At 42.1% G+C, this 23,498-nt stretch overlaps 2 protein-coding genes across 4 annotated transcripts in view; one reads left to right on the forward strand and one right to left on the reverse strand.

The window, feature by feature from the left end:
• Positions 1 to 18,579, forward strand: part of RAF1 (Raf-1 proto-oncogene, serine/threonine kinase) — an 82,095-nt gene extending 63,516 nt beyond the window's left edge. For all 3 annotated transcript variants that reach the window (XM_079794470.1, XM_079794469.1, XM_079794471.1), the window contains 11 exons: positions 2,746 to 2,899; positions 5,999 to 6,026; positions 6,133 to 6,260; positions 6,608 to 6,725; positions 12,931 to 13,015; positions 13,777 to 13,953; positions 15,029 to 15,075; positions 16,304 to 16,422; positions 16,813 to 16,944; positions 17,080 to 17,214; positions 17,533 to 18,579. In XM_079794470.1, the coding sequence (XP_079650596.1) occupies positions 2,746 to 2,899; positions 5,999 to 6,026; positions 6,133 to 6,260; positions 6,608 to 6,725; positions 12,931 to 13,015; positions 13,777 to 13,953; positions 15,029 to 15,075; positions 16,304 to 16,422; positions 16,813 to 16,944; positions 17,080 to 17,214; positions 17,533 to 17,676 (1,267 nt within the window). In that variant the 3' untranslated portion in view covers positions 17,677 to 18,579. The remainder of the gene's footprint in view (positions 1 to 2,745; positions 2,900 to 5,998; positions 6,027 to 6,132; positions 6,261 to 6,607; positions 6,726 to 12,930; positions 13,016 to 13,776; positions 13,954 to 15,028; positions 15,076 to 16,303; positions 16,423 to 16,812; positions 16,945 to 17,079; positions 17,215 to 17,532) is intronic.
• Positions 18,580 to 18,734: 155 nt separating this feature from the next.
• The window catches only part of MKRN2 (makorin ring finger protein 2), a 44,171-nt gene continuing 39,407 nt past the window's right edge, over positions 18,735 to 23,498 (reverse strand). Inside the window, exons 7-8 of the mRNA XM_079794480.1 lie at positions 20,060 to 20,204; positions 18,735 to 19,905 (exon numbers count right to left, since the gene is read on the reverse strand). Of these exons, the coding sequence (XP_079650606.1) occupies positions 19,768 to 19,905; positions 20,060 to 20,204 (283 nt within the window). The 3' untranslated portion in view covers positions 18,735 to 19,767. The remainder of the gene's footprint in view (positions 19,906 to 20,059; positions 20,205 to 23,498) is intronic.

Here is a 23,498-nt window from a genome sequence, read left to right on the forward strand (position 1 = left end):
GGCTCTTACTATAGGTTTCTTCTATTACTATGTGTGCCCCTTAATATCTCATCATATTTTTAAAACCTTGTGATTTTGCTGCCCTCATGTAGTGAGGTGAGCCTCAGGAGAAGGGTCCCAAAACTATGTAAAATGATGTAATAAAAACAAAAAATTTTTTTAAAGGTTTTTTTCTTTTTTTAATTTATTGATTTCAGAGAAGAAGGAAGAGGGAGATAGAAACATCAATGATGAGAGAGAATCATTGATCAGCGGCCTCCTGCACACCCCCTACTGGGGATTGAGTCTGCAACTTGGGCATGTGCCTTGACTGGGAATCGAACTGTGACCGTCTGGTTCATAGCTCAACGCTCAATTACTGAACTTACTGTGGCCTTGCATTGCTAAGACCATGGTATTTAGTAGACTGCTATCTTTAAAAAGAATCTAATTACATATATATTTTTGAGTCTTCAGTTTTATTATAAAAATGTAGGTGATCAGTTTGATCAAAATGAAAGCTTGTTCACAAATTTGCATGAATATTGTAAATACAAAGAATTCTGAAACAACATACTTTTGATACAATTTTCATTTTTTAAAGGGATGCAAACATTCAATTTTCTGCTTTGTAATCTCAATGCCAAGACATACTATTTTAATAGTGTATCTTTTCTGCAGTTAAATTGAAATTCACAGGGATAATTGAAACATGTAGATAAAACCTGGTCAGCAAAGGTTAAAAATCCATTTTTTGGTGGTATTTTTATGTAAACACCCTTCGTAATGTACCTGTGATTTTGAACATTTTCTTTTACTGTTTTCCACCTTTAAAATGAGCGTTTGTTGACTTTACATCTTGCTTAGTGTTACATGTGAATTTGGAACCTAAAGTAATAGCTACATCTTTGTCAAAAATCTGACTTTAATGTATATATAATTGTAAAATGTTTAATGGCCTTTATGAAACCACCATAGAATTGTTAAAAGCAGCATATCTTAGAACAAGGGACTTGTATCGAAATAATATCTGGATATATATTTGTGTATGATTTTGTTTTTCTTGATAATTTGAAAAGCAAGTCTGACCAAAAAAACTGTATTTGCTTCTGAAGATTTCACAGAAGAAACCTGGCCTCTGAGGTTATAAACATTGAGTTACCTTTGAAGGCAATTTTTCAAGGCAATAGAACAGTTTCCACTAGAAAAACAAGCCTTTTATCCCTTGAATTCATGCATGGGGTTACTTGAATCTGAGCAAAACATCTTTAGAGCAAATAGTGAAAACGTTATATTTAATGTGTTTCCAGTCTGGTTGTGAGGGAGTAGCATTGGCTGCTAGAGGCCAGTGATTAATTCACAGTTAGATATTGCAACCCAAAAATGGAATTCATGCCCTAGCAGGTTTGGCTTAGTAGATAGAGCGTCGGCCTGGTTACCGAAGCTCCCGGTTTCAATTCCGGTCAGGGGTACATACCTCATTTGCAGGTCCTCCATGGCCTGGGCCCTGGTCGGGGCTCGTGCAGGAGGCAACCAATCGATGTATTTCTCTCACATCAATAGTTCTGTCTTTCCCTCTCTCTTCCCCTCTCTAAAAATTGATGGAAAAATATCCTCGGGTGAGGATAAAAAATAAAAAAATAAAAATGAAACTCATATTAACAGACTTTGTGAGTTGGTTATGGGAGGAGAGGATGCACAGTAGATAAAATGCTGGCCTTTTTATAGACGTGGTCAGCAGGTCTAACTATTAAATAATTTTCCTTAAAATTCTCTTAGTCTCTAAATTAAACTGGGCAAGTTCTAGTTAGTTTAGTGGGTTGGCAAATGCTAATCTGTTCTTTTCCAGAGATGGTCTACAAATTTGGAGTATTCTCTAGATCAGTGGTTCTCAACCTTTCTAATGCCACGACCCTTTAGTACAGTTCCTCATGTTGTGGTGACCCCCAACCATAAAATTATTTTTGTTGCTACTTCATAACTGTAATTTTGCTACTGTTAATGAATCGTAATGTAAATATCTGTGTTTTCCAATGGTCTTAGGCTCTACAGCAAAGGTTCTCAACCTGTGGTTCTAGACCCACATGTTAAGAACCGCTGGCAGGGTCACCTGAGACCATCGGAAAACACAGATATTTACATTACGATTCATAACAGTAGCAAAATTACAGTTATGAAGTAGCAACAAAAATAATTTTATGGTTGGGGATCACCACAACATGAGGAACTGTATTAAAGGGCCGCGGCATTAGAAAGGTTGAGAACCACTGCTCTAGATGTTCTTTTCACATGAATTCCAAGAGCATGTATTATTTCCTTTTCAAAAATTTGCATGCAAAAGCATCTACACAGAGGAAAAATTTTAAATGATGCATATTGAAAGAGAAGAACATTTTGTAAAAGGTTGTATGTAGTACAAGTAGGGTTTACCACAGAGTATCTTTTTTCCTTTTTCTTTTTTTAAATAAGTGTATTGATTTTTTTAGAGAGAGGAAGGGAGAGGGAGATAGAAACATCAATGTGAGAGCACAACATTGATCAGCTGCCTCCTGCACCCTCCTCCCTACTGAGAATTGAGCCTGCAACTCTGTCAAGTGCCAACAGGGATCGAACAGGCAACCTTTCAGTGCATGGGATGATGCCCAACCAATGAGCTACACCTGCTAGGGTGTCCCAAGTATCTTAATGAAGTACGTAGTTGAATGACTTTTCCAGTGGGGAGGCATGCATGTCAATCATGGAATTGTCTTTCTTCTCCTCACCTAGTTCTCAGCACAGATACTCCACACCCCACGCCTTTACATTCAACACCTCCAGCCCCTCCTCTGAAGGTTCCCTCTCCCAGAGGCAGAGGTCGACATCCACACCTAATGTCCACATGGTCAGCACTACCCTACCTGTGGACAGCAGGATGATTGAGGTAATAATAGGGCCCTGTGGGTGGTGATGGGAATCAGTCAATTCGGGTGGGATTGACTGTTGTGCCAGAGAGTTTTGGGTTTCAAACCTGATAAGCACTTCCTCAGATCTCTGAACTTTCTAATTTCATTTTTATCCACTACATCTTTAGATTGGCTCAGTAATCTGGTTAGTATATCATTCAAGTGGAGAACTAAAATTTCCTAAAGAAATGTTAACCCTTGAATTCATTTTTTCCATGTTAGATTTGAATAGGATTTCAGTGAGCTAGTGAATAAGCTACATAAAGAGTAGTTTCATTTTGGTGTGGGAAAGAAAAATAATAGTGATGGAAAACTACAAACTCTGAAAGACTTTAAATGTTTTAACTTAGAAATCAAAGGGTGGAGTCAGGATTTAAATAAGCAGGTATTTAGGGAGATGTAAAAGTGCTCAAAGCTAGTGCTTTCAAACGCCTTTTCTTTTCTTGGCTTTGGTATGTTCTATTTGTTTGGTTTGCTTTCTAGTTCATCTTTAATAACAACTGAATACACTTAAAACTACTTCCTTTGTTCTTTATTCTTCTTTATTTCTCATTGCTTTGGACTAGAATAACAGCCTGAATGCTTCTCCCAGGGCGTGGTCCAGAGGATTTTGTTTGAGGGGAAGAGTAGGTATTCTTCTTTATGCCTTTGCTTTCTTGTCAATTAACAGGATTGCTAAGACTGTCAAGACAGTAGACTGTCAGAAAGGAAACAATCACTAAGTTAAATTTTGTATTTATTGTCAGACTTGCTTTCATGTTCTTTTTCTTTTTTTGGAAATAGAGTACATAGGAGTAAAAAAAAAAATATTGTCTGTGGTATTGCTGACAGGTGAAATTAGTTTCTCAAATGTGATTTTGAGGCTAAGGGCATTAAAATTTTTTTAAAAATCATTTCCAATCCAAGATCAGTGCTAGTTAGATTTGGTTGGTACAGCACCACTATTCTATTTATACCTTGTTTAAAAACCAAACGTGTCAGTTTGGTTGATATGCCCTGAAAATCCTTTGTTAAAATTTATCAGAGATAACTATGCTCTCTCTACATCATAATTTGTTCCTTGAAGAACCTCAGGGATACCTGCCACTTCAGGTGCAGTTTACCTCACTCAACCCTCAAATCACTTGTCCTACCAATCAGAGGTGGCAGGAACTCAACAAAAAAACTTGGCTTTCTGATATGGGGTCTATAGTGGTCATTTGTCGGGAGGGACACTTTGAGTATCACAGGATTATTGTGAGGTCATGTGTATATAAGCTATGAATTTTATTTCTATTTTTTTTTATCATAATTAGCCCTGTTAATCATATGGTAATATATCAGTTACTTATTTTTTCTATATGACTTGTTCCTGTGTAAATACTCTAATATTTAAAGGAAACATTAAAAGTGAAAATTTTTTATTTTTACTATAAAATAACCAGCACTGCCATTGTGCTTAATCCTCTCTGTACTTTATTTATTTAATCCTCACCTGAGGATATGTTTTTATTGATTTTAAAGAGAGAGGAAGGGAGAGGGAGAGAGAAACATGAGAGAGCAAATTTTGATTTGTTTTTATCACATATGATTCAGCATTCTTAAAGTATACATTCTTGCTTTAATATTTAGATTCCAAGATGATTGAAAGGTCCCTTTTAGGATAAATCAATCCAACTGTAGATATTAGTACAGAATAAAATATGTGGTATAGAACTGATACAAGGAAGAAAATTACTGTGACATTAAGAAAGAAATCCTAGTGAATGGGAATATAATCCTGGTCAATAAAATACATTGTGTCATGCTTTGACTGCAAACAACTAATAGATTAGTTGGATAAAAAGCTGTAGCTGCTGCGTATTTAATAAAATTCAGGTTTATTTTTGGCCAATATTTTCCCCTCCTGGCAGTCATCCTGTTGTACTTAAAACCATACAAGTTCCTAGACTTCCCACCTGCTCTCCCAAACATGCTTACTGAGTCCTAGTGGGGATGGTAATCTGTGATATTAAACACCTCTCTAGGGGATTATTAAAGACTTGCCAGGTGTGGGAACCCCAGATCCAGGCTTTATTGGTGAACTCTGAAGATGCTTTGGTCGGGGCTGCCAAGGCCAGGAAGGGCAACTTGGTTTATGATTTTTCTTTAAATCCTGTGAAGATGTTATGGAGTGGCAGCATTCCAGTAATAGTTGTGTGGAAAAAAGTATCTTACCTTAACTATGGTGACACAGAGAAAACAAGAGGATAGGATTTCCCAGAAAAATACCCTTTTTGAGGATGTGTGGGCCAAGTGGTTTTATATTGTTACTATTTATATACTCTTAAGTGAGGATATATAGAGTATTTAGGTCTTGTGGAAGGCCTTGTGATTTAACTTTCACCCAGTTTGTAATAAATTCTACAGATAGCATTTGACGTCTTACCCACCTAGAGAGTAACTAATTTCAGAGCTTGCCCATAAGGTCTGAGGAGCTGAGATCCCTCGTGATGGTTTCTTGTTCTAGTTCTGCCACCTACTGGCAGTGTGACCCTGGCCAGGTCTTTTGACCTGTTACACTGTTTTCTTATATGTAAAATGTAGGTATTGGACTAGGAGATTATGATCCTTTCATCTTTCCATGATTTTTAGGCTTGGATAAAGTGATAAAGTCATGGCTCACTCATATCAAATCCAGCTTCTGGCCAATGTGCCCTAATAAACTCCTAGAGGAGTAAGAGTGAGCTTGCCACTGAATCCCTACTTTTTTTTTGGCCTCACGGGAGCAAGATCCCCAAGCATTGGAAAGATCTTAGCTGATAGTAACTTTGCTAGCTTTCCTTAAATCGTATGTTTGCTGTGTGCATTGCTTTCTTCTGAGATAATTTGGTTTTCATCATATATGAAAAATTAACATCAGTCCTCCTAATATTTGATAACAATATTGGAAATATTAGCCAGTGACATTTGGTGAATTTAATTAAAGAAAAGTGTATAATTAGACTGTATTTAGAGATTTTGTCATCTACTTTGTTCCTGCAAATCCTCCCCTCCCGCTTCCCCAGAGAACATCTTTTCTAATGCAGAAATTGACCAGCTTTCCTTTTCTATTTCAGGATGCAATCCGAAGTCACAGTGAATCAGGTACTTGTCCAAAGTCTTAGCAAATAGTAATGGGCTTTTGCTCTTTATGCTGTGTATCTTCTTTTGGCTTATCCATGTGTGGATTCTGTTTATCTTGTCTATTAAGCCTCACCTTCAGCCTTGTCCAGCAGCCCCAACAATCTGAGCCCAACGGGCTGGTCACAGCCCAAAACCCCTGTGCCGGCACAGAGAGAGCGGGCACCAGGATCTGGGACCCAGGAGAAAAACAAAATTGTGAGTATAGCCAAAGTATCTCCTGCAGGTTAGGGGTCAGTAGGAAAAACTTAGAAATGAGAATGCTTTTAATTTAGGGAGGCAGGGGACTCTAATAAAAAACATTTGATGAATCGTATTATAAATGTCGTGCCATTTTTGGTATGCTTGCATTAGGAAAACTTGCTGGTTTGTTGTAAGGGAGGGTGCAACTAAGATGGTATTTTCTGAACAAAAATTGGAATTATAGTTAGTAAGTTTATCTTCAAAATGTATGAGAATAGATGGAGTTGATCTTTCCTTTGAAACCCTTGTTAAATAGACCTTTACCATTCCATGGAATGTATTTAATGATCTGATTGTTTCAGAGGCCTCGTGGACAGAGAGATTCCAGTTATTACTGGGAAATAGAAGCCAGTGAAGTGATGCTCTCCACTCGGATTGGGTCAGGCTCCTTTGGAACTGTTTATAAGGGCAAGTGGCATGGTAAGTTTGGGGCCTTTACTTAAAGGGGTGAGTGAAGTCAAGTTTCAGTACAGAGAGCATAGGAGGGGGATAGGATTCAGCAAGCTCTGTAGCTCACAGCAGCACTCTCTAGAGATACTGGATTACATCTGAAGATTGAATTTAATATTTCAGCGAGATTTCACAGCATTCATTTTAGACTCCACAATGCCGTAATTGGTATAAGGTTGTCAGGATAATTGGAAATTGGTGAACAAGAGGTGAGCCCTAAATGTCAGGGAATCTTCTCATAAACTGACTAGAGGCCCGGTGCACGAAATTCGTGCATGGGTAGGGTCCCTAGGCCTGGCCAGCAATCAGGGCCAATCTGTGGGGCAACTGGCAGATCGATCGGGGTGGGGGTGGGGGCACTGGCACCTGCCTTGGCCGTCTGGCCCTGCCCCCCGCTGCCACCGCTGGTCGCCTCCCTCTGCGGGCGATTGGGGGGCCTCCACTGGCACCTCCCTTGGCTGGCCTGGGGCCTGTGGGCAGAGGGCAGCTCCTGCATTGGGCGTCTGCCCCTTGGTGGTCAGTGCGCGTCATAGTGTGACTGGTCATTCTGCCATTTGGTTGATTTGCATATTAGGCTTTTATTACACGGATTAAATACAGGCTGCATGAGGGACATGCTTTGAAGCTTCTTATAAATGAGTAAGAATCTGCTGCTATGAGGGGAGCATGGATTCGATAAACTTAAAGCTGGGAAGCACCTTAGAGATTTTACATGTAAGAAAACAGGTCCTGAGAGGGGAACCATCATGCCTCTGGTCAAACATCTGGGCACAGGAGAGCCAGGAGCTCTGCCCTGGGATTGGCTGTGGGAATCCCCATCAAATAGGGAAGGGAGCTTTCAGAGGCTTACTTCTTGGATCTGTGGAGTGGTTAGTATTCTCATTCTAATGGAAACACTTTTTCTCTTGGAAGAAATGTACTATTGCAATGTCTGTAGCCACAGCTTGTGTATTTGGCAACTAAATACTTAGCATTTTCTGTCAGGTTTTTAATGCCTCTGGCTTTAGGATGTTAACATTATAAGAAGTATTGCCTTTAAAATGCTACATGTTCCTAAAAAGACATCTCTTATAAATTCATATTTTTAAAAAGCAAACAAACAAAAACTAAAAATACCTAAAGTGCCTACGTGCCTATATTTCCACTTTGGATGCTCCCATATTATCTTTATTTGTAAACCGGCAAAGATTGAGAGAGGTTAAGGGCATCCTGTGAATGGAGCATTAAAATTCAAGGTTTTGAAAACCGAGAAACACCTCCAATATTACCTGAACCTTAAGTTCATGAATATGAGTTTACCACTTGTAACTAATCATCTGACAAATTTCTCCTTCTTTAAGGGACTGGCACAGGAGTGAATGTTTGTAAATTACATGTAGGATGATTCCTTTTCCTTTGAAAATTCTATATAATATACTAGTGGCCTGCCTGTGGGTTTCTGAGAAATTATACTCTTGCAGAATATTACCCAAATAGATGTCATAAATGTCTAAGTGACCCCTTAGGAAAGGATAGAGGTGCTTGTATTTGCAACAACAAATCTGATAGTAATTGTAGGAGTTAGAGCAGTGACTATTGCTTTAATGCTTCCATTGGGAGCATTTAATCATTTTTATGCTACGTATTTTTTTAAGCATCAGCTAAAAGCCAATAGATGCAGTGTAAATTGTGTCCAAATTTAAGTTTCCTGATTGAGCACATAATTTTTAAAGCATTAGTTAGATTTGCCACAATACTGCTTATGAGCTTGTGTTTTTTCTCAATCATGAGCTTTTAGACTGCGATAAGATCTATTTGTTATACTGATGCTGCCATAAAGTCTCCTGTTCGAAGGTAGATAATATGTCTAATGCTTTTAAGATTCTAGTTTTTTAAAGTCTGAAAAGTCAGAGGAGCGAGGAGCAATGGACTTTTATGTCAGCCCCTCAAAAAGAGAGCCATGATCTCTGAATAAAGAAGAAAAATGGGTCAAGGAAACCATAATTTCTAGATTGAGTGTTTTGTGCTGTACTCTCCTTGCCACCCCCTTTGTTAATGTTTTTCTGGTTCCTGTATACAGTATTGTATTCAATTTATCAGTGAGAGCTATTTTGATGATTTTTGAAAATTTGTGATTCTACCTAGCAGGTGTGAAAGTAAACAGAAGGGTCTCAAAGCAGCTGAGAAGGAGACCTTGGACCCATGAACTAAAAGCTCACTTTATGTAAAGAGGCAGCCCTGGGGTTCAAGTACAGAGCCTCCTTTTAAGCATTAAGTTTGGGGTCTGATTTGTTAGTCTCTGCTCATTACAAATAACACATTAAAGGGCATGAAGATAGCAATAGAGGCTGTAGACTGATGGCAGGGACCATCACTGACAGCATGAGAAGAAGGCGGCAAAATCCTCAAGCAGGTCTCTCAGCTGGAGAACCTACGCCACTTAGTGTGAGGCAAGCAGTGTGGCGTAACCCTTGTCTGGGGATCCCCATCTCAGCCCAACGCTGAAGTTTATAACTTTCACTGAGTCAATAAGAAGAGGAGGAATGGTGTTTGTTCTATTCTGTTCTAGAAAACAGGGTGTGTGTATAAATTTTAGACAATCCCAATGGGGAAATGAATTAGTGTTAAAACATTCCAAATTTACCAATAACAACAGCTCTTCTTCTCCAATGACGATGAGTGAGATAACATCTCCTTAAAAACACATACACATATAATACCTTAATAAAAAAATTGGAAAAAAAAAGAAAAGAAATTTGGAATCCAAAAGAGAAAAAAAAACACAACAACACAATAACCTACAGGAACATGTCTTAACTTGTTTGTAGTGTATTTGCTTCTGACTTTACTATTAAGGGAAAGTAAGAAGTTCTGGTTAACTACTTCATGTAGCTGCCCTCCACAGAAAGGCTGTTTACCTTTGTCCTTTATATTACTTGCTAATGTGATCAGTACCATCCTGTAGATGTTGAAAGATTGCCAGCTATAAAGGTATTTGGATAGTTTGGAGAGCCGTCTTTGTTTTGAGCCAGCCGGGACTTAATTCTACAGACTTGGGGCCAGGCAAGGCCTGGGGGCCTCAGGCTGGGCACTGAGTCCTGACTTACCTGCCAGAAACTGATTCTGAACCTGGGCTGCAAACAGCTAAGTCCTCAATATTCCCCACTTCCCACTCCAGAGCCTCAAACAGACAGCTTGTTAATTCATAACTTATCTTGCTTACAGTTGCATCTTAGAATTCATTCCTTTGCAATGCTTCCTGAGTATTCTTCTAATGCCAAGCATTCTTCTAGGGGCTAGGAATGAAGCAGTGAACAAAACAGATAAAAATTCTTTCTCTTAATGGAGTTTATATTCTGATGAGGACAATAACCAAGAAAAGTAAAGTATATAGTGTGTTATAAGTGCTAAGCAGAAAAATGGAGGAAAGCAGGCATGGAGTGGCAGGCCCAGTTCAGTTTTTGTAGATTGGTAGGGGAGGAGTCTGCTGAGGAAATGGCATTTGTATGAAGCCTGAGGGTGGTGCAGATACCAGCAGGTGCAAAGTGGACCACTCACCTGGCCTTGATGGCTTCATTAGAGTAAATGAGGGGATAGGCTAATAGGAGTGAGGTCTGGGGGTGGAGGCTGTAGGATCCCATGAGAAATCATTCCAACTCTGGGCAGTTCCTACCAATAGGAAAACTGTTCTTTATATGAGTTAAACTCCGTTTTCCTATGTTTGCCCATTGTCCCTTGCAGACTGACTGCCTATCATGGAAATTCTTAGAATATTTACACGTAAATGAAGTGGGGTCATATAGAGTCTGGCTTCTGTGAGAAATTACATATAATCTGTTATTGTAACTGTTTACTGTAAGCTGGCTGGCAGATGCATCCCTGTGGGGGCCATAGGACTCTTGTCTATGACCCTGTTCGGTTTTCCTATCGATGACTTGCATGAAGACTCAGGTATTGTGGAGCTCACAGAGTTATGATGTATCTTTGGATAATAGAATTTAGAGAGATGGGTGGATTTGAACGGGCTGTGATGATGGAACAAAGAAAATATGAACTTTTAATTATCCCCGTTCACTCTTCCAAAAAATGGAGGCTAGAAGTGAAGGATGATCAGCTGACTACCAAGTCAAATGAGTCACTGTGAGCAAGCTTGGGCTCCCAGTGAATCCTCTGAGCTCTGAGGTTGCATTACAGATTAGGTCTAAAATTGGTGCCACTGGGGATGAGTTTAGTGGCACCTGGAGCATGTCTGGAGGAAAGCTGTAAAAAAGGGAAGGGCTCGTGAACTAGGAAGTTCCTGAGGAACAATACAGCATCTCCCCAAGCCTTCCTCTTGCACCCCACCCTGGCCTGCCCCTTTCAAGCTCTGCCCAGTGCCTGGGCCAGCAGCATTGCCATCTCCTAGCCCTGCCACTCAGTTGGCTGCCACATGGATTTTACCTTCATAGGGCTTCTTGCCTCCACCCCCTCCTTTCTATTCCCATGCCACCACTGTGCCTGCATCTTACCTGGGCTCTTGCAGCAGACTCTTTCCTGGCTTCTCTCCTATCCTGCAGGTGCCCAAATCCCATGCTAGAGTTTTCTGAACACAGCTCATATTTCTCTCACCCCTCCCCTCCCCTTTCTTGGCTCAAATGCTCCAAGATGAGCAGTTATGCTAATCCTACTCAGTCATAAGGAACTTGAGGTTGGAGCTTCATGGTTTACTAGCTCCATCTTCCCAGAAGGCAGCTCTGAATATAGTGTGCAACTCCCATCCCAGGTCAGCAGCAACTTCACAGGCAGCCCGGCTTGGTAAACACATGTGCCAGGGAATTGGATGAAAGCCTGGGTGGAGGCTGCTGTTAAGTGGACTTTAGTTTTAGTTGATAAAACCAGAGATCACAGTGCAACAGTTTGGGACTTTTTCAAGAACTACCTACCAGTTGGTGCTCCCCAAAAGTGAAGTGAGGAATGCTCCAACAGAGGTTGCAAGGATATGATGTGCTTGATAGGTGGAGGAACTATCACTTCCAAGGTGCCATTCAACTGACTCCTACTTTATTTGATCAGCAAAAGGCTGTGTTAGTAAATTTATTTGCCATGAAAATCCAAGGTCCTAATAGGGCTTCAAGTAACTTATTATAAGTTCTTTGATAAATACGACATAAAAGCATTTTTGAAATTGGCTTCTAAATTGGTAGCAAATATAAAGTAGAATTGATCCATAGATATTTCTAAGGTAATATAAAGAGGCTCACAGTGATTGATAATGATTAACAGTAACTTGATAGTATTATGGTTAGAAATAGCCATTGGAGTCAGACTGGGGGTTCTATCTAATCTTGATTCCAGCACTTTGGTTTGTGGCTATAAACTTCTTTTTCTGTAAAATGAGGATAACAATATGTATGTCATAAGGCAACTGTGAGGATTAAATGAAATAATGCCTGCGAAAACACACACTGTGCCAGGATATAGTAAGCATCACTATTAATCGTTAGGAATTGTTTAATAGCATTGAAAGCAAAGGAGCTTAATTTCAATATATATCTTTGAATTTGTACAACGGACCATCTCAGGTCTCATTGAAACGTGGTGGCTAAATTTAACAACTGCTTGCTAAATGGCCTCCTTCCTGGCACCAGCCTTCTGGCCCCAAGATTCAGTATCTGCTGGGCCATTCATGTCTACCCACTGATGTCATCCTCACAGGCCCAGTTTGTGTGACCTGTCACACATGCCCTTACCTCAGGAAGCCAGGCTTCCTAGGAATAGTTTAAACCAAGCCTGTTCAACCCTGTGGGGTGATATGTATGTATGTATTTATGTATGTATGTATGTATGTATGTATGTATTTATTTCAGAGAGGAAGAGAGCGAGATAGAAACATCAATGATGAAAGAGAATCATTGATCAGCTGCCTCCTGCACACTCCCCACTGGGGATCAAGCCCGCAACCCTTCAGTCCACAGGCCACCGCTCTATCCACTGAGCCAAACCGGCTAGGGCTTGTAGGGTGGTATTTAAAGGATGGTAGTGTAACCTATGTAACTTTCTTTCAGCCACTTGAATAATTTAGAATTTTGCATATTTGTTCCATCTTTCTAGGTACATGATTTTTGAATAAGTGATTCACTGTATCTCAAAACTAGGGTCCATGAAAAGTAAAGTAAGATCATTCAACTGATTATACTGACTACAAACTAATTTGCAGGAGACGTTGCAGTAAAGATCCTAAAGGTTGTTGACCCCACACCAGAGCAGTTTCAGGCCTTCAGGAATGAGGTGGCTGTCCTGCGGTGAGTAGAAAGCAGGCCTGTCTGGCCCTCCTGGAGTGGCAGGGGTGGGGACTGGTGATGGTACACAAACCATAGAGTAAGTGGGCTTACATGGTGCAGACCTGTCTCTGAGGGCCTATGGCTGGGACTGGTGGTGAGAGTTCACTGTGGAGGCCTGTGGTTCTAACTCCTCCCTTTCAAGTGAAAGGGAATGGAAGGTTTCCTTCCAGCTTATGTGGTTGTCAAACTTTTAGAATGAGCAGACCCCCTCTATTGCTTTAGGTCTCTGGGCACACTATACTCATTAGCCCAGGTTCTATTTCTTGGGTTTTGGTTTGAGGTAGGGAGAAATAGGTTCCATTTCACATTTATTTTCATGAGCTCTTTTTTATGGCCAAGTTTTCTTATTCTGGATGTCAGACCTTCAACTTTCAAATCTCTGAGTCACTATTTAGATTTGTAGTAGCAATAAGTTGGATAATGTTGAATTCCACCAATGAGGGGTCCTGCTGACCCCTGTGGGGAGAATCGTGAATGCACAATGATAAAGAGAATGTCCTTTATACAAACAAGGCCAGCACTGAGGTGAATCGTGAGTCTTGGTGGGTTCCTTTGACAGCTCAGAACACCAAATGGATTATTGTTTGCTTTGCCAGCCACCCAGATTGTAAGCACGAGTGGTGTCAAGAACATACAGGATTTGTTGTCAGTGAGGAAGCAGAGTAGATCTCCTTAATCTGAAACAAGGGAAAGTTCATAGCCTTCTCTCTTCCCTCCACCAGCAAAACACGGCACGTGAACATTCTGCTCTTTATGGGGTATATGACGAAGGACAACCTGGCGATTGTGACCCAATGGTGTGAGGGCAGCAGCCTCTACAAACACCTGCATGTCCAAGAGACCAAGTTCCAGATGTTCCAGTTGATTGACATTGCCCGGCAGACAGCTCAGGGAATGGAGTGAGTAGATGGCCTGATGACTACAGAGTCTGGGGTCCAAGCATCAACTTGTCCCTAAATCAGGATTAGGAAAAGCCAAGTCTGTTAAGTGATTTCTGTGATATTTTTGCATAGCTGAAAATAAGCCTCTGGTATGGGAATGACACTTTCATGTTCCTCATCCAAGCTGAGGCTGCTATCTTGGGACTCAGATTCTGTTTTCAGCCACTGCCCTTAAAATCCAGCCACCCAGCCTTACAGCTATGGGAGTGGGCATCAGATGTCACTTGTAGGATAATGCTTCCAAGGTCATGCTCGGCGCCTCCATTACATACTACCCTTTTGTGTCTCTGTGCTTGACACATTTCTTTGTGAAAGGTGTTCATTCCTTCCATTCTTGGCGAGCCCAGAGCAGTGCTTCTGAAACTTTTCCTCTAGAGTACCTTATGTGGAAGAGTGTGGACTCCTCACACCACCACATACCTGGGGGCTTAAGCTCAGCTGTGCTGTAAGTGCTACATAAAAGCTCATTTCTACCTATGTTTTCGGAAATAACTAGTCACAATTACTTTTTAGGAAAAAATTAAAGATATTATTCACATATCGTCAAATTCACCCCTTTAAAGTGTACAACTCAGTGTGTGTGTTTTAAATATATTCAGAGTTGTGCAACCATCACTATTTATTTTAGAACATTTTCAAGATATAACAACAGATCTTTTGTGTCTGGCTGCTCTCATTTAGCATGTTTTTGAGAGTTTCATCCATATTATAGTATATATCAGTACTTCATTCCTTTCTGTGGCTGAATAATATTCCATTATATGGATATATGCTGCATTTTATTTGTTAATCAGTTAAGGGGCATTTTGGTTGTGAGAATTACTTTTTGGTTAAAATAGATACTTAAAGAGTCGCTCCATTTTGCTCTAGTCTTGACCTTCAGGGTAAGGCACGATGTGGCCCTGCCTGCCTATCACAGGGCCCATCCCCAAACGTGGCTCCACTGGGAGCCTGGCCTTCAGGTGTTTTGCTTCTTAGTAGTAGTTGGAAGCTGCTTTCTAGCCAGGTCCCTTAAACTGTTTTCCCTTTACAGCTACTTGCATGCAAAGAACATCATCCACAGAGACATGAAATCCAACAGTATCCTTTGGTGGTGGTTTGACTGCTTAGTTCTCAATTTAGGAAAACAAGGGAGACTTCCATTTCAAAGTTATTTCAGCAAAAGTGACCTTGGAAAGGATTCCATGAGAGAGAGATGTGTTTGGGTTATGCTTGAAATAGGTTTAGTTTTATTATTATGCTGTTTATTACTAAATTTAACTAGGGGGTGTGGGTGGGGCTTTTTTGTCTTTTGTTTTTACCCCCTAGTTTGTGGATACTGTGTATCTCGTCAGAACATAGGTGAAGCCAAATGTAAGATTTTCAAAATTACTACTTATAATTGTCTGGCTTAAATGTACAGAAATAATTTCCTTAGAGGTTATTAGAATCAACTCTTCCCCTTTCTAAGGTTTAATGTGCTTTTGTAGAAATAATGAATTAAGGCATTTTTCACACTAATGGACATGAAATGTAACAATTTCACATCTCCCTCCCTCTCCTACCCTTTTTCTTGGAAAGGAGTGTGGCATTACAGCTGTTTTGCTTCTTGGCCATGACAGGCATGACAGTTGTATTGAGTTTGATTATGGGACATGGCTTATTTGGGGTACACGTCTGAGGTATGGAATACTTTTTAGTAGTGGTTTTTTGGGGACCAATACATTATGCCATGAAAGCAGATACCACAGATTTTAAGGTGAATTACTGGGCATCAGCAGATCACAAGGCAGCCTTCAACTGCCTGACTACCCAGAAATGAGGTGAGTTTGGTTCTGATTTTGAAGACATCAAGTGCTACCTGTTCTAATAAGAAATGTCTTAGGACATTCAGTATTTATTGAGTGATTTGCTCTATTGTTATTCACGTGCCATTTGAGGGCAGAACACTGGGAGAAACAAATGTAACAGCAGGCCATGCACAGCTCTGAGGCGCACCTGCACTCTTAAGTCTTGGGGTTTCAGGCACCTACATTATGTGGGAAGGTCACGGACCAGGGACCTGGCACCTAGATGTGTAAATGGGGAGAAGCAGCAGGGGCTAAACAGCCTTGTTTTGGGCTGGAGCCAAAAAATTTTGCACTCCAAGCGTTCTTTGCATGCCTCCTGGAAGAAGGGACATTTCAAAAGTACTTTTTAAACCTTTAGAAACCCTAGCCAATCCAGTGCAAAGCAGGCTTGGGGGCAGATGGGAGGTAAGAATTTGGGTAAGTTTTTCAAAATTAACTTGACCAGTGTTTTGAAACCAGAGTCCTTAACAAGCATTGAGATATATTTCTCCATGAAGGCCTGACGGTGAAAATTGGAGATTTTGGTTTGGCAACAGTGAAGTCACGCTGGAGTGGTTCTCAGCAGGTCGAACAACCCACCGGCTCTATCCTGTGGATGGTGAGGCGGCATGGCTCCCACGAGGAGGGTACAGGGAAGGGGTGCCCCGCAGGTCTATGTGCAAAATGTCAAACATTTCTACACATTTCCCCCAAGTCCAGGCCACCTCATTGACGCTTTCTGTATCAGACAGCCGGGGGTGAATTTGGGTTTCCTGGAAGAAGCTGGTGATCAGAACCATGCTCAAGCATAGAGCTTGAAAGGGAGTGCTAGATACCAGAGACTAGGATTTCTGAGCTCGAATTAGCCAGCCCCTGAGGGTGTCAGGGGGGCCCTTTAGGGAAGAGCTATAGAGGACAGAGGAAAGGACTCTCATAGCCAGTGGAAGGGGTAGTTTGGCCCCTGGGTGTGTTGGGTGCAGATGGTGAGGAATGCACTTTGTCCCTGTAGGCCCCAGAGGTGATCCGAATGCAGGATAACAACCCGTTCAGCTTCCAGTCTGACGTCTACTCCTACGGCATTGTGCTGTATGAGCTCATGACAGGGGAGCTACCTTACTCCCACATCAACAACCGAGATCAGGTACGTGCACTGCAGTAAAGGGCCTAACTTGCTGTGAAGCTCCTGGGCCTCCTGCCAGTCTGTGCAGCTGGAGGGTTGGAAGTTGCTGCTGTCAGTGTTAATCACCCATTCCCTCAACTGTTTTCTTTCCCTTAGATCATCTTCATGGTGGGCCGAGGGTATGCCTCCCCAGACCTTAGTAAGCTATACAAGAACTGCCCCAAAGCAATGAAGCGGCTTGTAGCCGACTGTGTGAAGAAAGTTAAGGAAGAGAGGCCTCTTTTTCCCCAGGTAAGACTTAGGTCAAAGGTGCTGGAACTGATTAAATTGAAGCAGGAGTTTTTAATTACGAGGAAGTGTGGTGGTGGGTTTTTTGGTGTTTTTTTTAAAACCACTTGTATGCCATAAGCATCTATAGATGTAGGCTTTGAATTTAAAAAAGTATCATAGCAGTAACTGGTTAAACAGGGAAGAGCTCGTGTTCTCCACAAGATGTTACAGGTGGGGTGAGGAGAACAGCTTGCGTCTTTGGATTCCTAATTGAAAGCTGCTGCTGCTGTGGAAACGCCAAGGCCCACATAATGAGACCTTTTTGTGGCTCTGTTTCAGATCCTGTCGTCCATTGAGCTGCTCCAACACTCTCTACCGAAAATCAACAGGAGCGCTTCTGAGCCATCCCTGCATCGGGCAGCCCACACCGAGGACATCAATGCCTGCACACTGACCACGTCCCCTAGACTGCCTGTCTTCTAGCTGACTTTGCACCTGTACTCAGGCCACCAGGGGAGGAAGGGAAGTCAGCAGGCACCACCTTTCTGCTCCCTTTCTATGGGAGCAGAGAGCTTGTTTTCAGAGAAGCTGCTGCTAAGGACCTTCTAGACTACTCACAGGGCCTTACTTCATGTTGCCTTCTTTTCTACCCTTTCTGGTCCTGGGAGAAGGAAGCCATTTACAATGCTGGTTTCTCCTGCTCCCTACCTGCATCCTCCATGCTCATGAGCTGAGCCTTCTCCAGATTCACCAGTGGCTGCTGATGGCAATATATGATCTGGGACCCTGGCCATCGGCTACACAAGTACTTTTAGGGCAAGAAAAAGCACTTGGAGGGAAAATGAAGGTAGGCAAACCAGCCATCATGGGGGGACACGTGGATTTTGAGTATCAGCTCCTATGAGGAATGCTTATCACAGGAAGGACTTTCTTCAGAGATAGTGGTGAGTGATGTGGCGCCAAACAGGTAGTTTTGCACATAATGCACCAAACAGCCCAGGACTGTTGAGACCATGGCCGCCTAAAGGCGTCTGCTTTGGTACTATGGAACTTGAGTTTGGGGACCCTTCCTTTTTCATGGAGGTCTCCAATGCATTGGGATGGTTTTCCAGAAGAGGTGCCCGGCCTACCCCTTCCAAGTCTCCGCTCTCTCAGGGAGCAGTCTTCCATCATGCTGAATTTTGTCTTCCAGGAGCTGCCCCTATGGGGTGGGGCCATTGGCCAGCCTTGTCTCTCAACAGTCGTCATGTGTATGCAAGGAAGCCAGGAATACAGGTTTTCTTGATGATTTGGGTTTTAATTTTGTTTTTATTGCGCCTGACAAAATACAGTTATCTGATGGTTCCTCAATTGTTATTTTAATAAAATAAATTAAATGTAGGCTTACTGGCTGTTTCTTCCTTTTAGAGTAATGTTAAGCTCACAGCTTGAACTCTCCATTTGTTCATCCCTTCTGGAACAGGACTCGTGCCTCTGCTAGGAATGAATTTAATTCAGCCTTTGCCTGTGTTGTCACCCTTCACTAAAGAGTTAACTATAAAAATTATGCATAAAGCACTCTAAACTCAGGTAAGAATAGACCTTTTTTTTCTACCCACACTTTAATGCATTTTACAAAATATTTGATATCTATAACTGTTTATAAAAATAGGTAAATTCAGGCTTAGAGTGAGTTTGTTCTGATTCACAAGATTATGCTTCTTCAATTAAAATCACAACTGATGATAAAAAGACATGCTTAGGACCACTGATGGGTCTGGATTTTTTTTTTTTTACAGGTAAGACTAGATAGGTTGGGCAGGAGGCACATACAAGAGCACGTGTGTACCAAGCCCACCGGGGAGAGCTAGGGACATGTTTCCCTGGAGGCACATGTGTAAGGTTTCCTCCAATCGTGGCCACAACACTAACCAGAAATGAGGGGCTCTACTCCTGATCTACCACCTCACACTTCCTGCTACTTCAAGAGCCCCCCCTTACAAGGAAGAAGGTCTATAGTTTGCTTACTGACTATATAGCAGTGAGACTCCTGCTCTGATTTGGGGCACTAAGGCGTGCAGTGCCCATTTTTTGTTTCTGGAAAAGCCCTGTATAGCTCAGGTTTTGACCACACACTAAGTACTATGGAAAGTCACTATAAGGAATCATTTTTAGGGATGAAGAATCCTTTGGTAAGAAAAAGAAATCTGCTTTAGGGGCAACTGCAAGTTGAATAGTTTCTAGGGAGCTAAAGCTCATGAAGGATAGGAGCCAAGTTGGTTTTAAAAGCAATCAATCAAAACTCAGTCTGGCTGTTTAGCTAGTCCCCCGTCCCTCCCACCCCTCGAGGAGCTTGAGGTGCAACTAAGATATCAGCTATAAAGTAGTGATTCCATATACTTGTTAGGTTAATTTTACATCCTTCACTCTTCTCATGGCTGTAATAATGGAGAATGGCTGAGAGCCCAGGTTAAATACAACCCCACTCAAATCCAAGCCACACACTACCTGGGGCTGCAGTAAAGGAGGCTCTGCACACCCTACTTGGGAAAGGCTCTGCTGGCGGAGCCCAAGATGCAGGGCAGCCACCTGTCTTCAGGGTTCTGACGACTCCACTCCGGACAGGTGCATGAAGAGGTCCCCAAGCTCTGTCATGTCACCATCTTCAGTGCTGGGGACATGCTGGCTTTCTCGGTTCTCGATGAAATCCCAGAGGCGCACTGAATTGAAGAACTGCAAAAATAGCCAGAAAATAGCCTGGTTACCAAAAATGACAATATGGAGGCTGTCTATTTCTGGTTGCCCTAACTATTAGAGAAAAACTCAGGAGCAGTAGCTAGAAATGCCCACAGGAAGTGTGCCTGACGAGAGATGGCAAAGTCCTTACCCTCACGGTGCCTTCAGAACTGAGCTGTTTCCGAGGTTTCTCAGGCTCTGCTAGCCGCCCATCAGGGTACGCGTGGCGGTAAAGACATTTGCTTCCAAATGGGCAGGTCCCCTTGCCTTGATCAAAGTACTTACACGCTTTTTTTCTGAAAAACAGAAAAAAATCCAAGATGGTGGGAGAATCTAGGGCCCACAATGCTAGGATGGGGTCAACCTCATGTTACAGGGAGGGAAGCTGAAGTTCAGAGAGGTTGGGATGCTGATTTCCAAGCTGGATAATACTGGTATTCCCACTGTGACATACGCCCTCATACAGAACTTGACCTTCCTGGGTACCCCACTGTTTTGAGCCTGCAGTGCTCCAAAAAGGCAATTGCCATGGGCTCCAAGGTGCTGAAGCTGGACTACCCAACAGGAGATCCATCCAGGGAACTTCCCATCCTCGGGGCCAGCAATGATAGGAGTCACAGAGGGGATGTGAATTTTAGCAGCTGCCTAAAGTTACAGGTCTCCTCCCAGTTTTCCTTGGTCCCCATCCTCTCAAGCAGGGGTTCTTAACTATGTGCTACAGACCCCCCTCTCCGAAGTGTTTTTTAAAATGCATAAAACACAGGTCTACAACATACAGGTATCAAAAGTTAATTTCTTTCCTATCTTTGCCACAGACCCCTATGTTAAAACATTGTGGTCGGATCACGAGAATTCTCATGTTTTCTGTTCTAAGGCTTGTGGCCAATCACGAGAATTCTTTTAAAAGATATTAAAGAACATGTAAGAAATAATTTCAAAATGCAATGGGTATTTATTTTTAAAGCGTGCCTTTAACATTTATATGAAACGTTTTTTGTACTCGTTCAATAGAAACTTATCTGGCCACTGGGTAAAGCTAGCAATAAAACTACTGGTCCACAATGTGTTAGGAGAATCCCTGCTCCTGAGGAAAATGACAGAGAATTCCCATTTCTCATTGCTAACATGAGATTTTCACAAATGACCCCAAGTTAAAGAAGAGGAAGAGAGCCCAATAACCCAGAGGGCTATCTGGGGGTGCTGAGGAAGAGAAGTTGCAGAATAAAGCCAAATCACCGCAGAAAGTGTGGGCTGCTGCCAGGGGGCAGCCGGAGTAGGTAATGGTGGCAGATGACAAAGAAGGGGGACTCCCCGACTCCAGCGTTTTAGTGAAAGACCAGTGGTGAAGGGCCCTTAGACCCTAACACCCTGTTCAGAGGGGAGGGAACTACCTTGCTTGCCTGGGCGCTACTCCCACCAGGTCTGATCCCAGGATAGGCGGCAGGGGAGTCTATTCAAGCAGAGGTGTGTGAACCGGACACCTTCCATGGTCCCCCTGCCCCCGAGGTCTGAGATCTTGACTCTCAAGCAGTGTGTTCTTACCAGAGTCGATTGGACACAGGCTTTAATTAACACATCTAGTTCAAAACTATTCTCTAGTTCCTATCCCCAAAATAACTGCTTCTCTTTCTCCAGCCTTTCCTGGTCACCAAGGACAAAAGCCTCCAGATCACTCACTCCCTTTGTTCTCAGCACTCACATTCAATATTACTTCTGCTTACAGAGCAACTCCCAATAGACCTGTCCTGTCAGTTCCCACACTGTTGAAGCCCTTAGAGGTGCCATCCTCTAGTACCCGCCTGTCAGTCAATTTCTTAATTGGCCTCTTCTCCCACCAGGTTCCAACCTCTACCACAGAGGAGCATCTCTAAATAGGTCACCTGTTTTTCCCCCCTTAGACTTGACTCTAGTCTGTCCCCTATTATCCCTGTGGTAGTAGGTCCTCCCAAATCCTTCTACATACCCCTTTCAACCTCAGTGATCACTTCCACTGCTCCCCACCCCCAACCTTCTAACACACATGGAGAGGCTATTCATACTTCAGGTTTCTCTGACACTCCTACCCAGGTGGATCCAGGTGCATCCTCTTGCGACATATGGCTTGGGCCTCTCATGAAGAATTTATCACCAGAAAACCTGTATCATAATTGCCCTTTTGCAATTTCCTATGAAATTATATTTACTAATCTATTCCATAGCCACCATTGGTGTTACCTTGAAGGTGCATGGTATGTAGTGGGTACTCGGTAAATGTTTGTGGAATGAATAAAAACACCGTCATCGATGGAAACGGAGGCCAGGAAAGATCCGAACAACAATAAGAATTTCTGGACAATTGCAGCATACCTTCTTCCTACCCTCTGCCTTGCCACTCCTGCCCTCTGGTGGACACATGATAATATCACATGAGGAAAAAACCAAGCCTTTCGTAATCAATGTACAACTTAAAAAGGAACCTATAGCCCTGGCCGGTTTGGGTCAGTGGATAGACTGTCAGCCTGCGGACCAAAGGGTCCTGGGTTCGATTTCAGTCAAGGGCACATGCCTGGGTCCCAGGCTCGATCCCCACTAGGAGGCGTGCAGGAGGCAGCCAATCCATGATTCTCTCTCATCAATGTTTCTATCTCTCCCTCTCCGAAATCAATAAAAATATTTTTTTTAAAAAAGGAACCTATAGGTAACATGGTTTTGCTTTTAGTAAGCTTCTAGACCTGGCCCTGTTGCAAGTATCTAGAAACACAAACATTTTTAAAAGACCTGAAAGTACTGGAGAATGAACAGCAGGAAGAGGATTCTGTAAGAGATTAGACACCAAGAAGGAAGGGCAATGAGGTGAGTTATCTTTATAGAAAAAATAGCTTTTAGCCAAGAGCAGGCCACAATTGGGTGTGTCTATGAAGGGTGGCTAAAACTGCCATGGAAAAATCCAGTCCTCCTGGCCTGGAGAACCAAAAGATAACTAGAAGAAACCAGAAACAAAGAAGGTAGAGAAAATATTTGATGACAAAACTTTTCTAAATTTGGTGAATGACAAAAACTTAGATTCAGAGAACAACGGGCAGCATAATATGAACAAAATCACTCCTACGTAAAATATGTAACTGTTGAAACCTAGGGGAAAATATTAAAAGAAACCTCAGAGAAATAATACAATCTGAATTACCACTGACTTATCAGAAATTACAGGGGGCAATAAGCTCCTAAACACTGGTCTTGCCAGTAATCTTTTTGGATTTGACACCAAAAGCAAAGGCAACAAAAGCAAAAATAATCAAGTGGGGTTGCCTCAAACTAAAAGCTTCTGCACGGCAAAGGAAACCAACAAAATGAAAAGGCAACCTACTGAATGGGACAAAATATTTATAAATCATATCTGCTGAGGGTTATATTCAGAATATATAAAGAACAAATATAACTCAGCAGCAACAAGAACAATCCATTTTAAAATGGGCAGAAAGGGGGAAGGAGGCCGAGACGAGATTAACCAAAGAACTTACATGCATATATGCATAACCCATGGATATAGACAATATAGTGTGGTGAAGGCCTGAGGGTGGAAGGGGGTGTATAGGACCGGGGAGGACCAGCCA

This window comes from Cnephaeus nilssonii, assembly GCF_951640355.1.
Source record: "Cnephaeus nilssonii genome assembly, chromosome: 17".
Lineage (NCBI taxonomy): Eukaryota > Metazoa > Chordata > Mammalia > Chiroptera > Vespertilionidae > Cnephaeus > Cnephaeus nilssonii.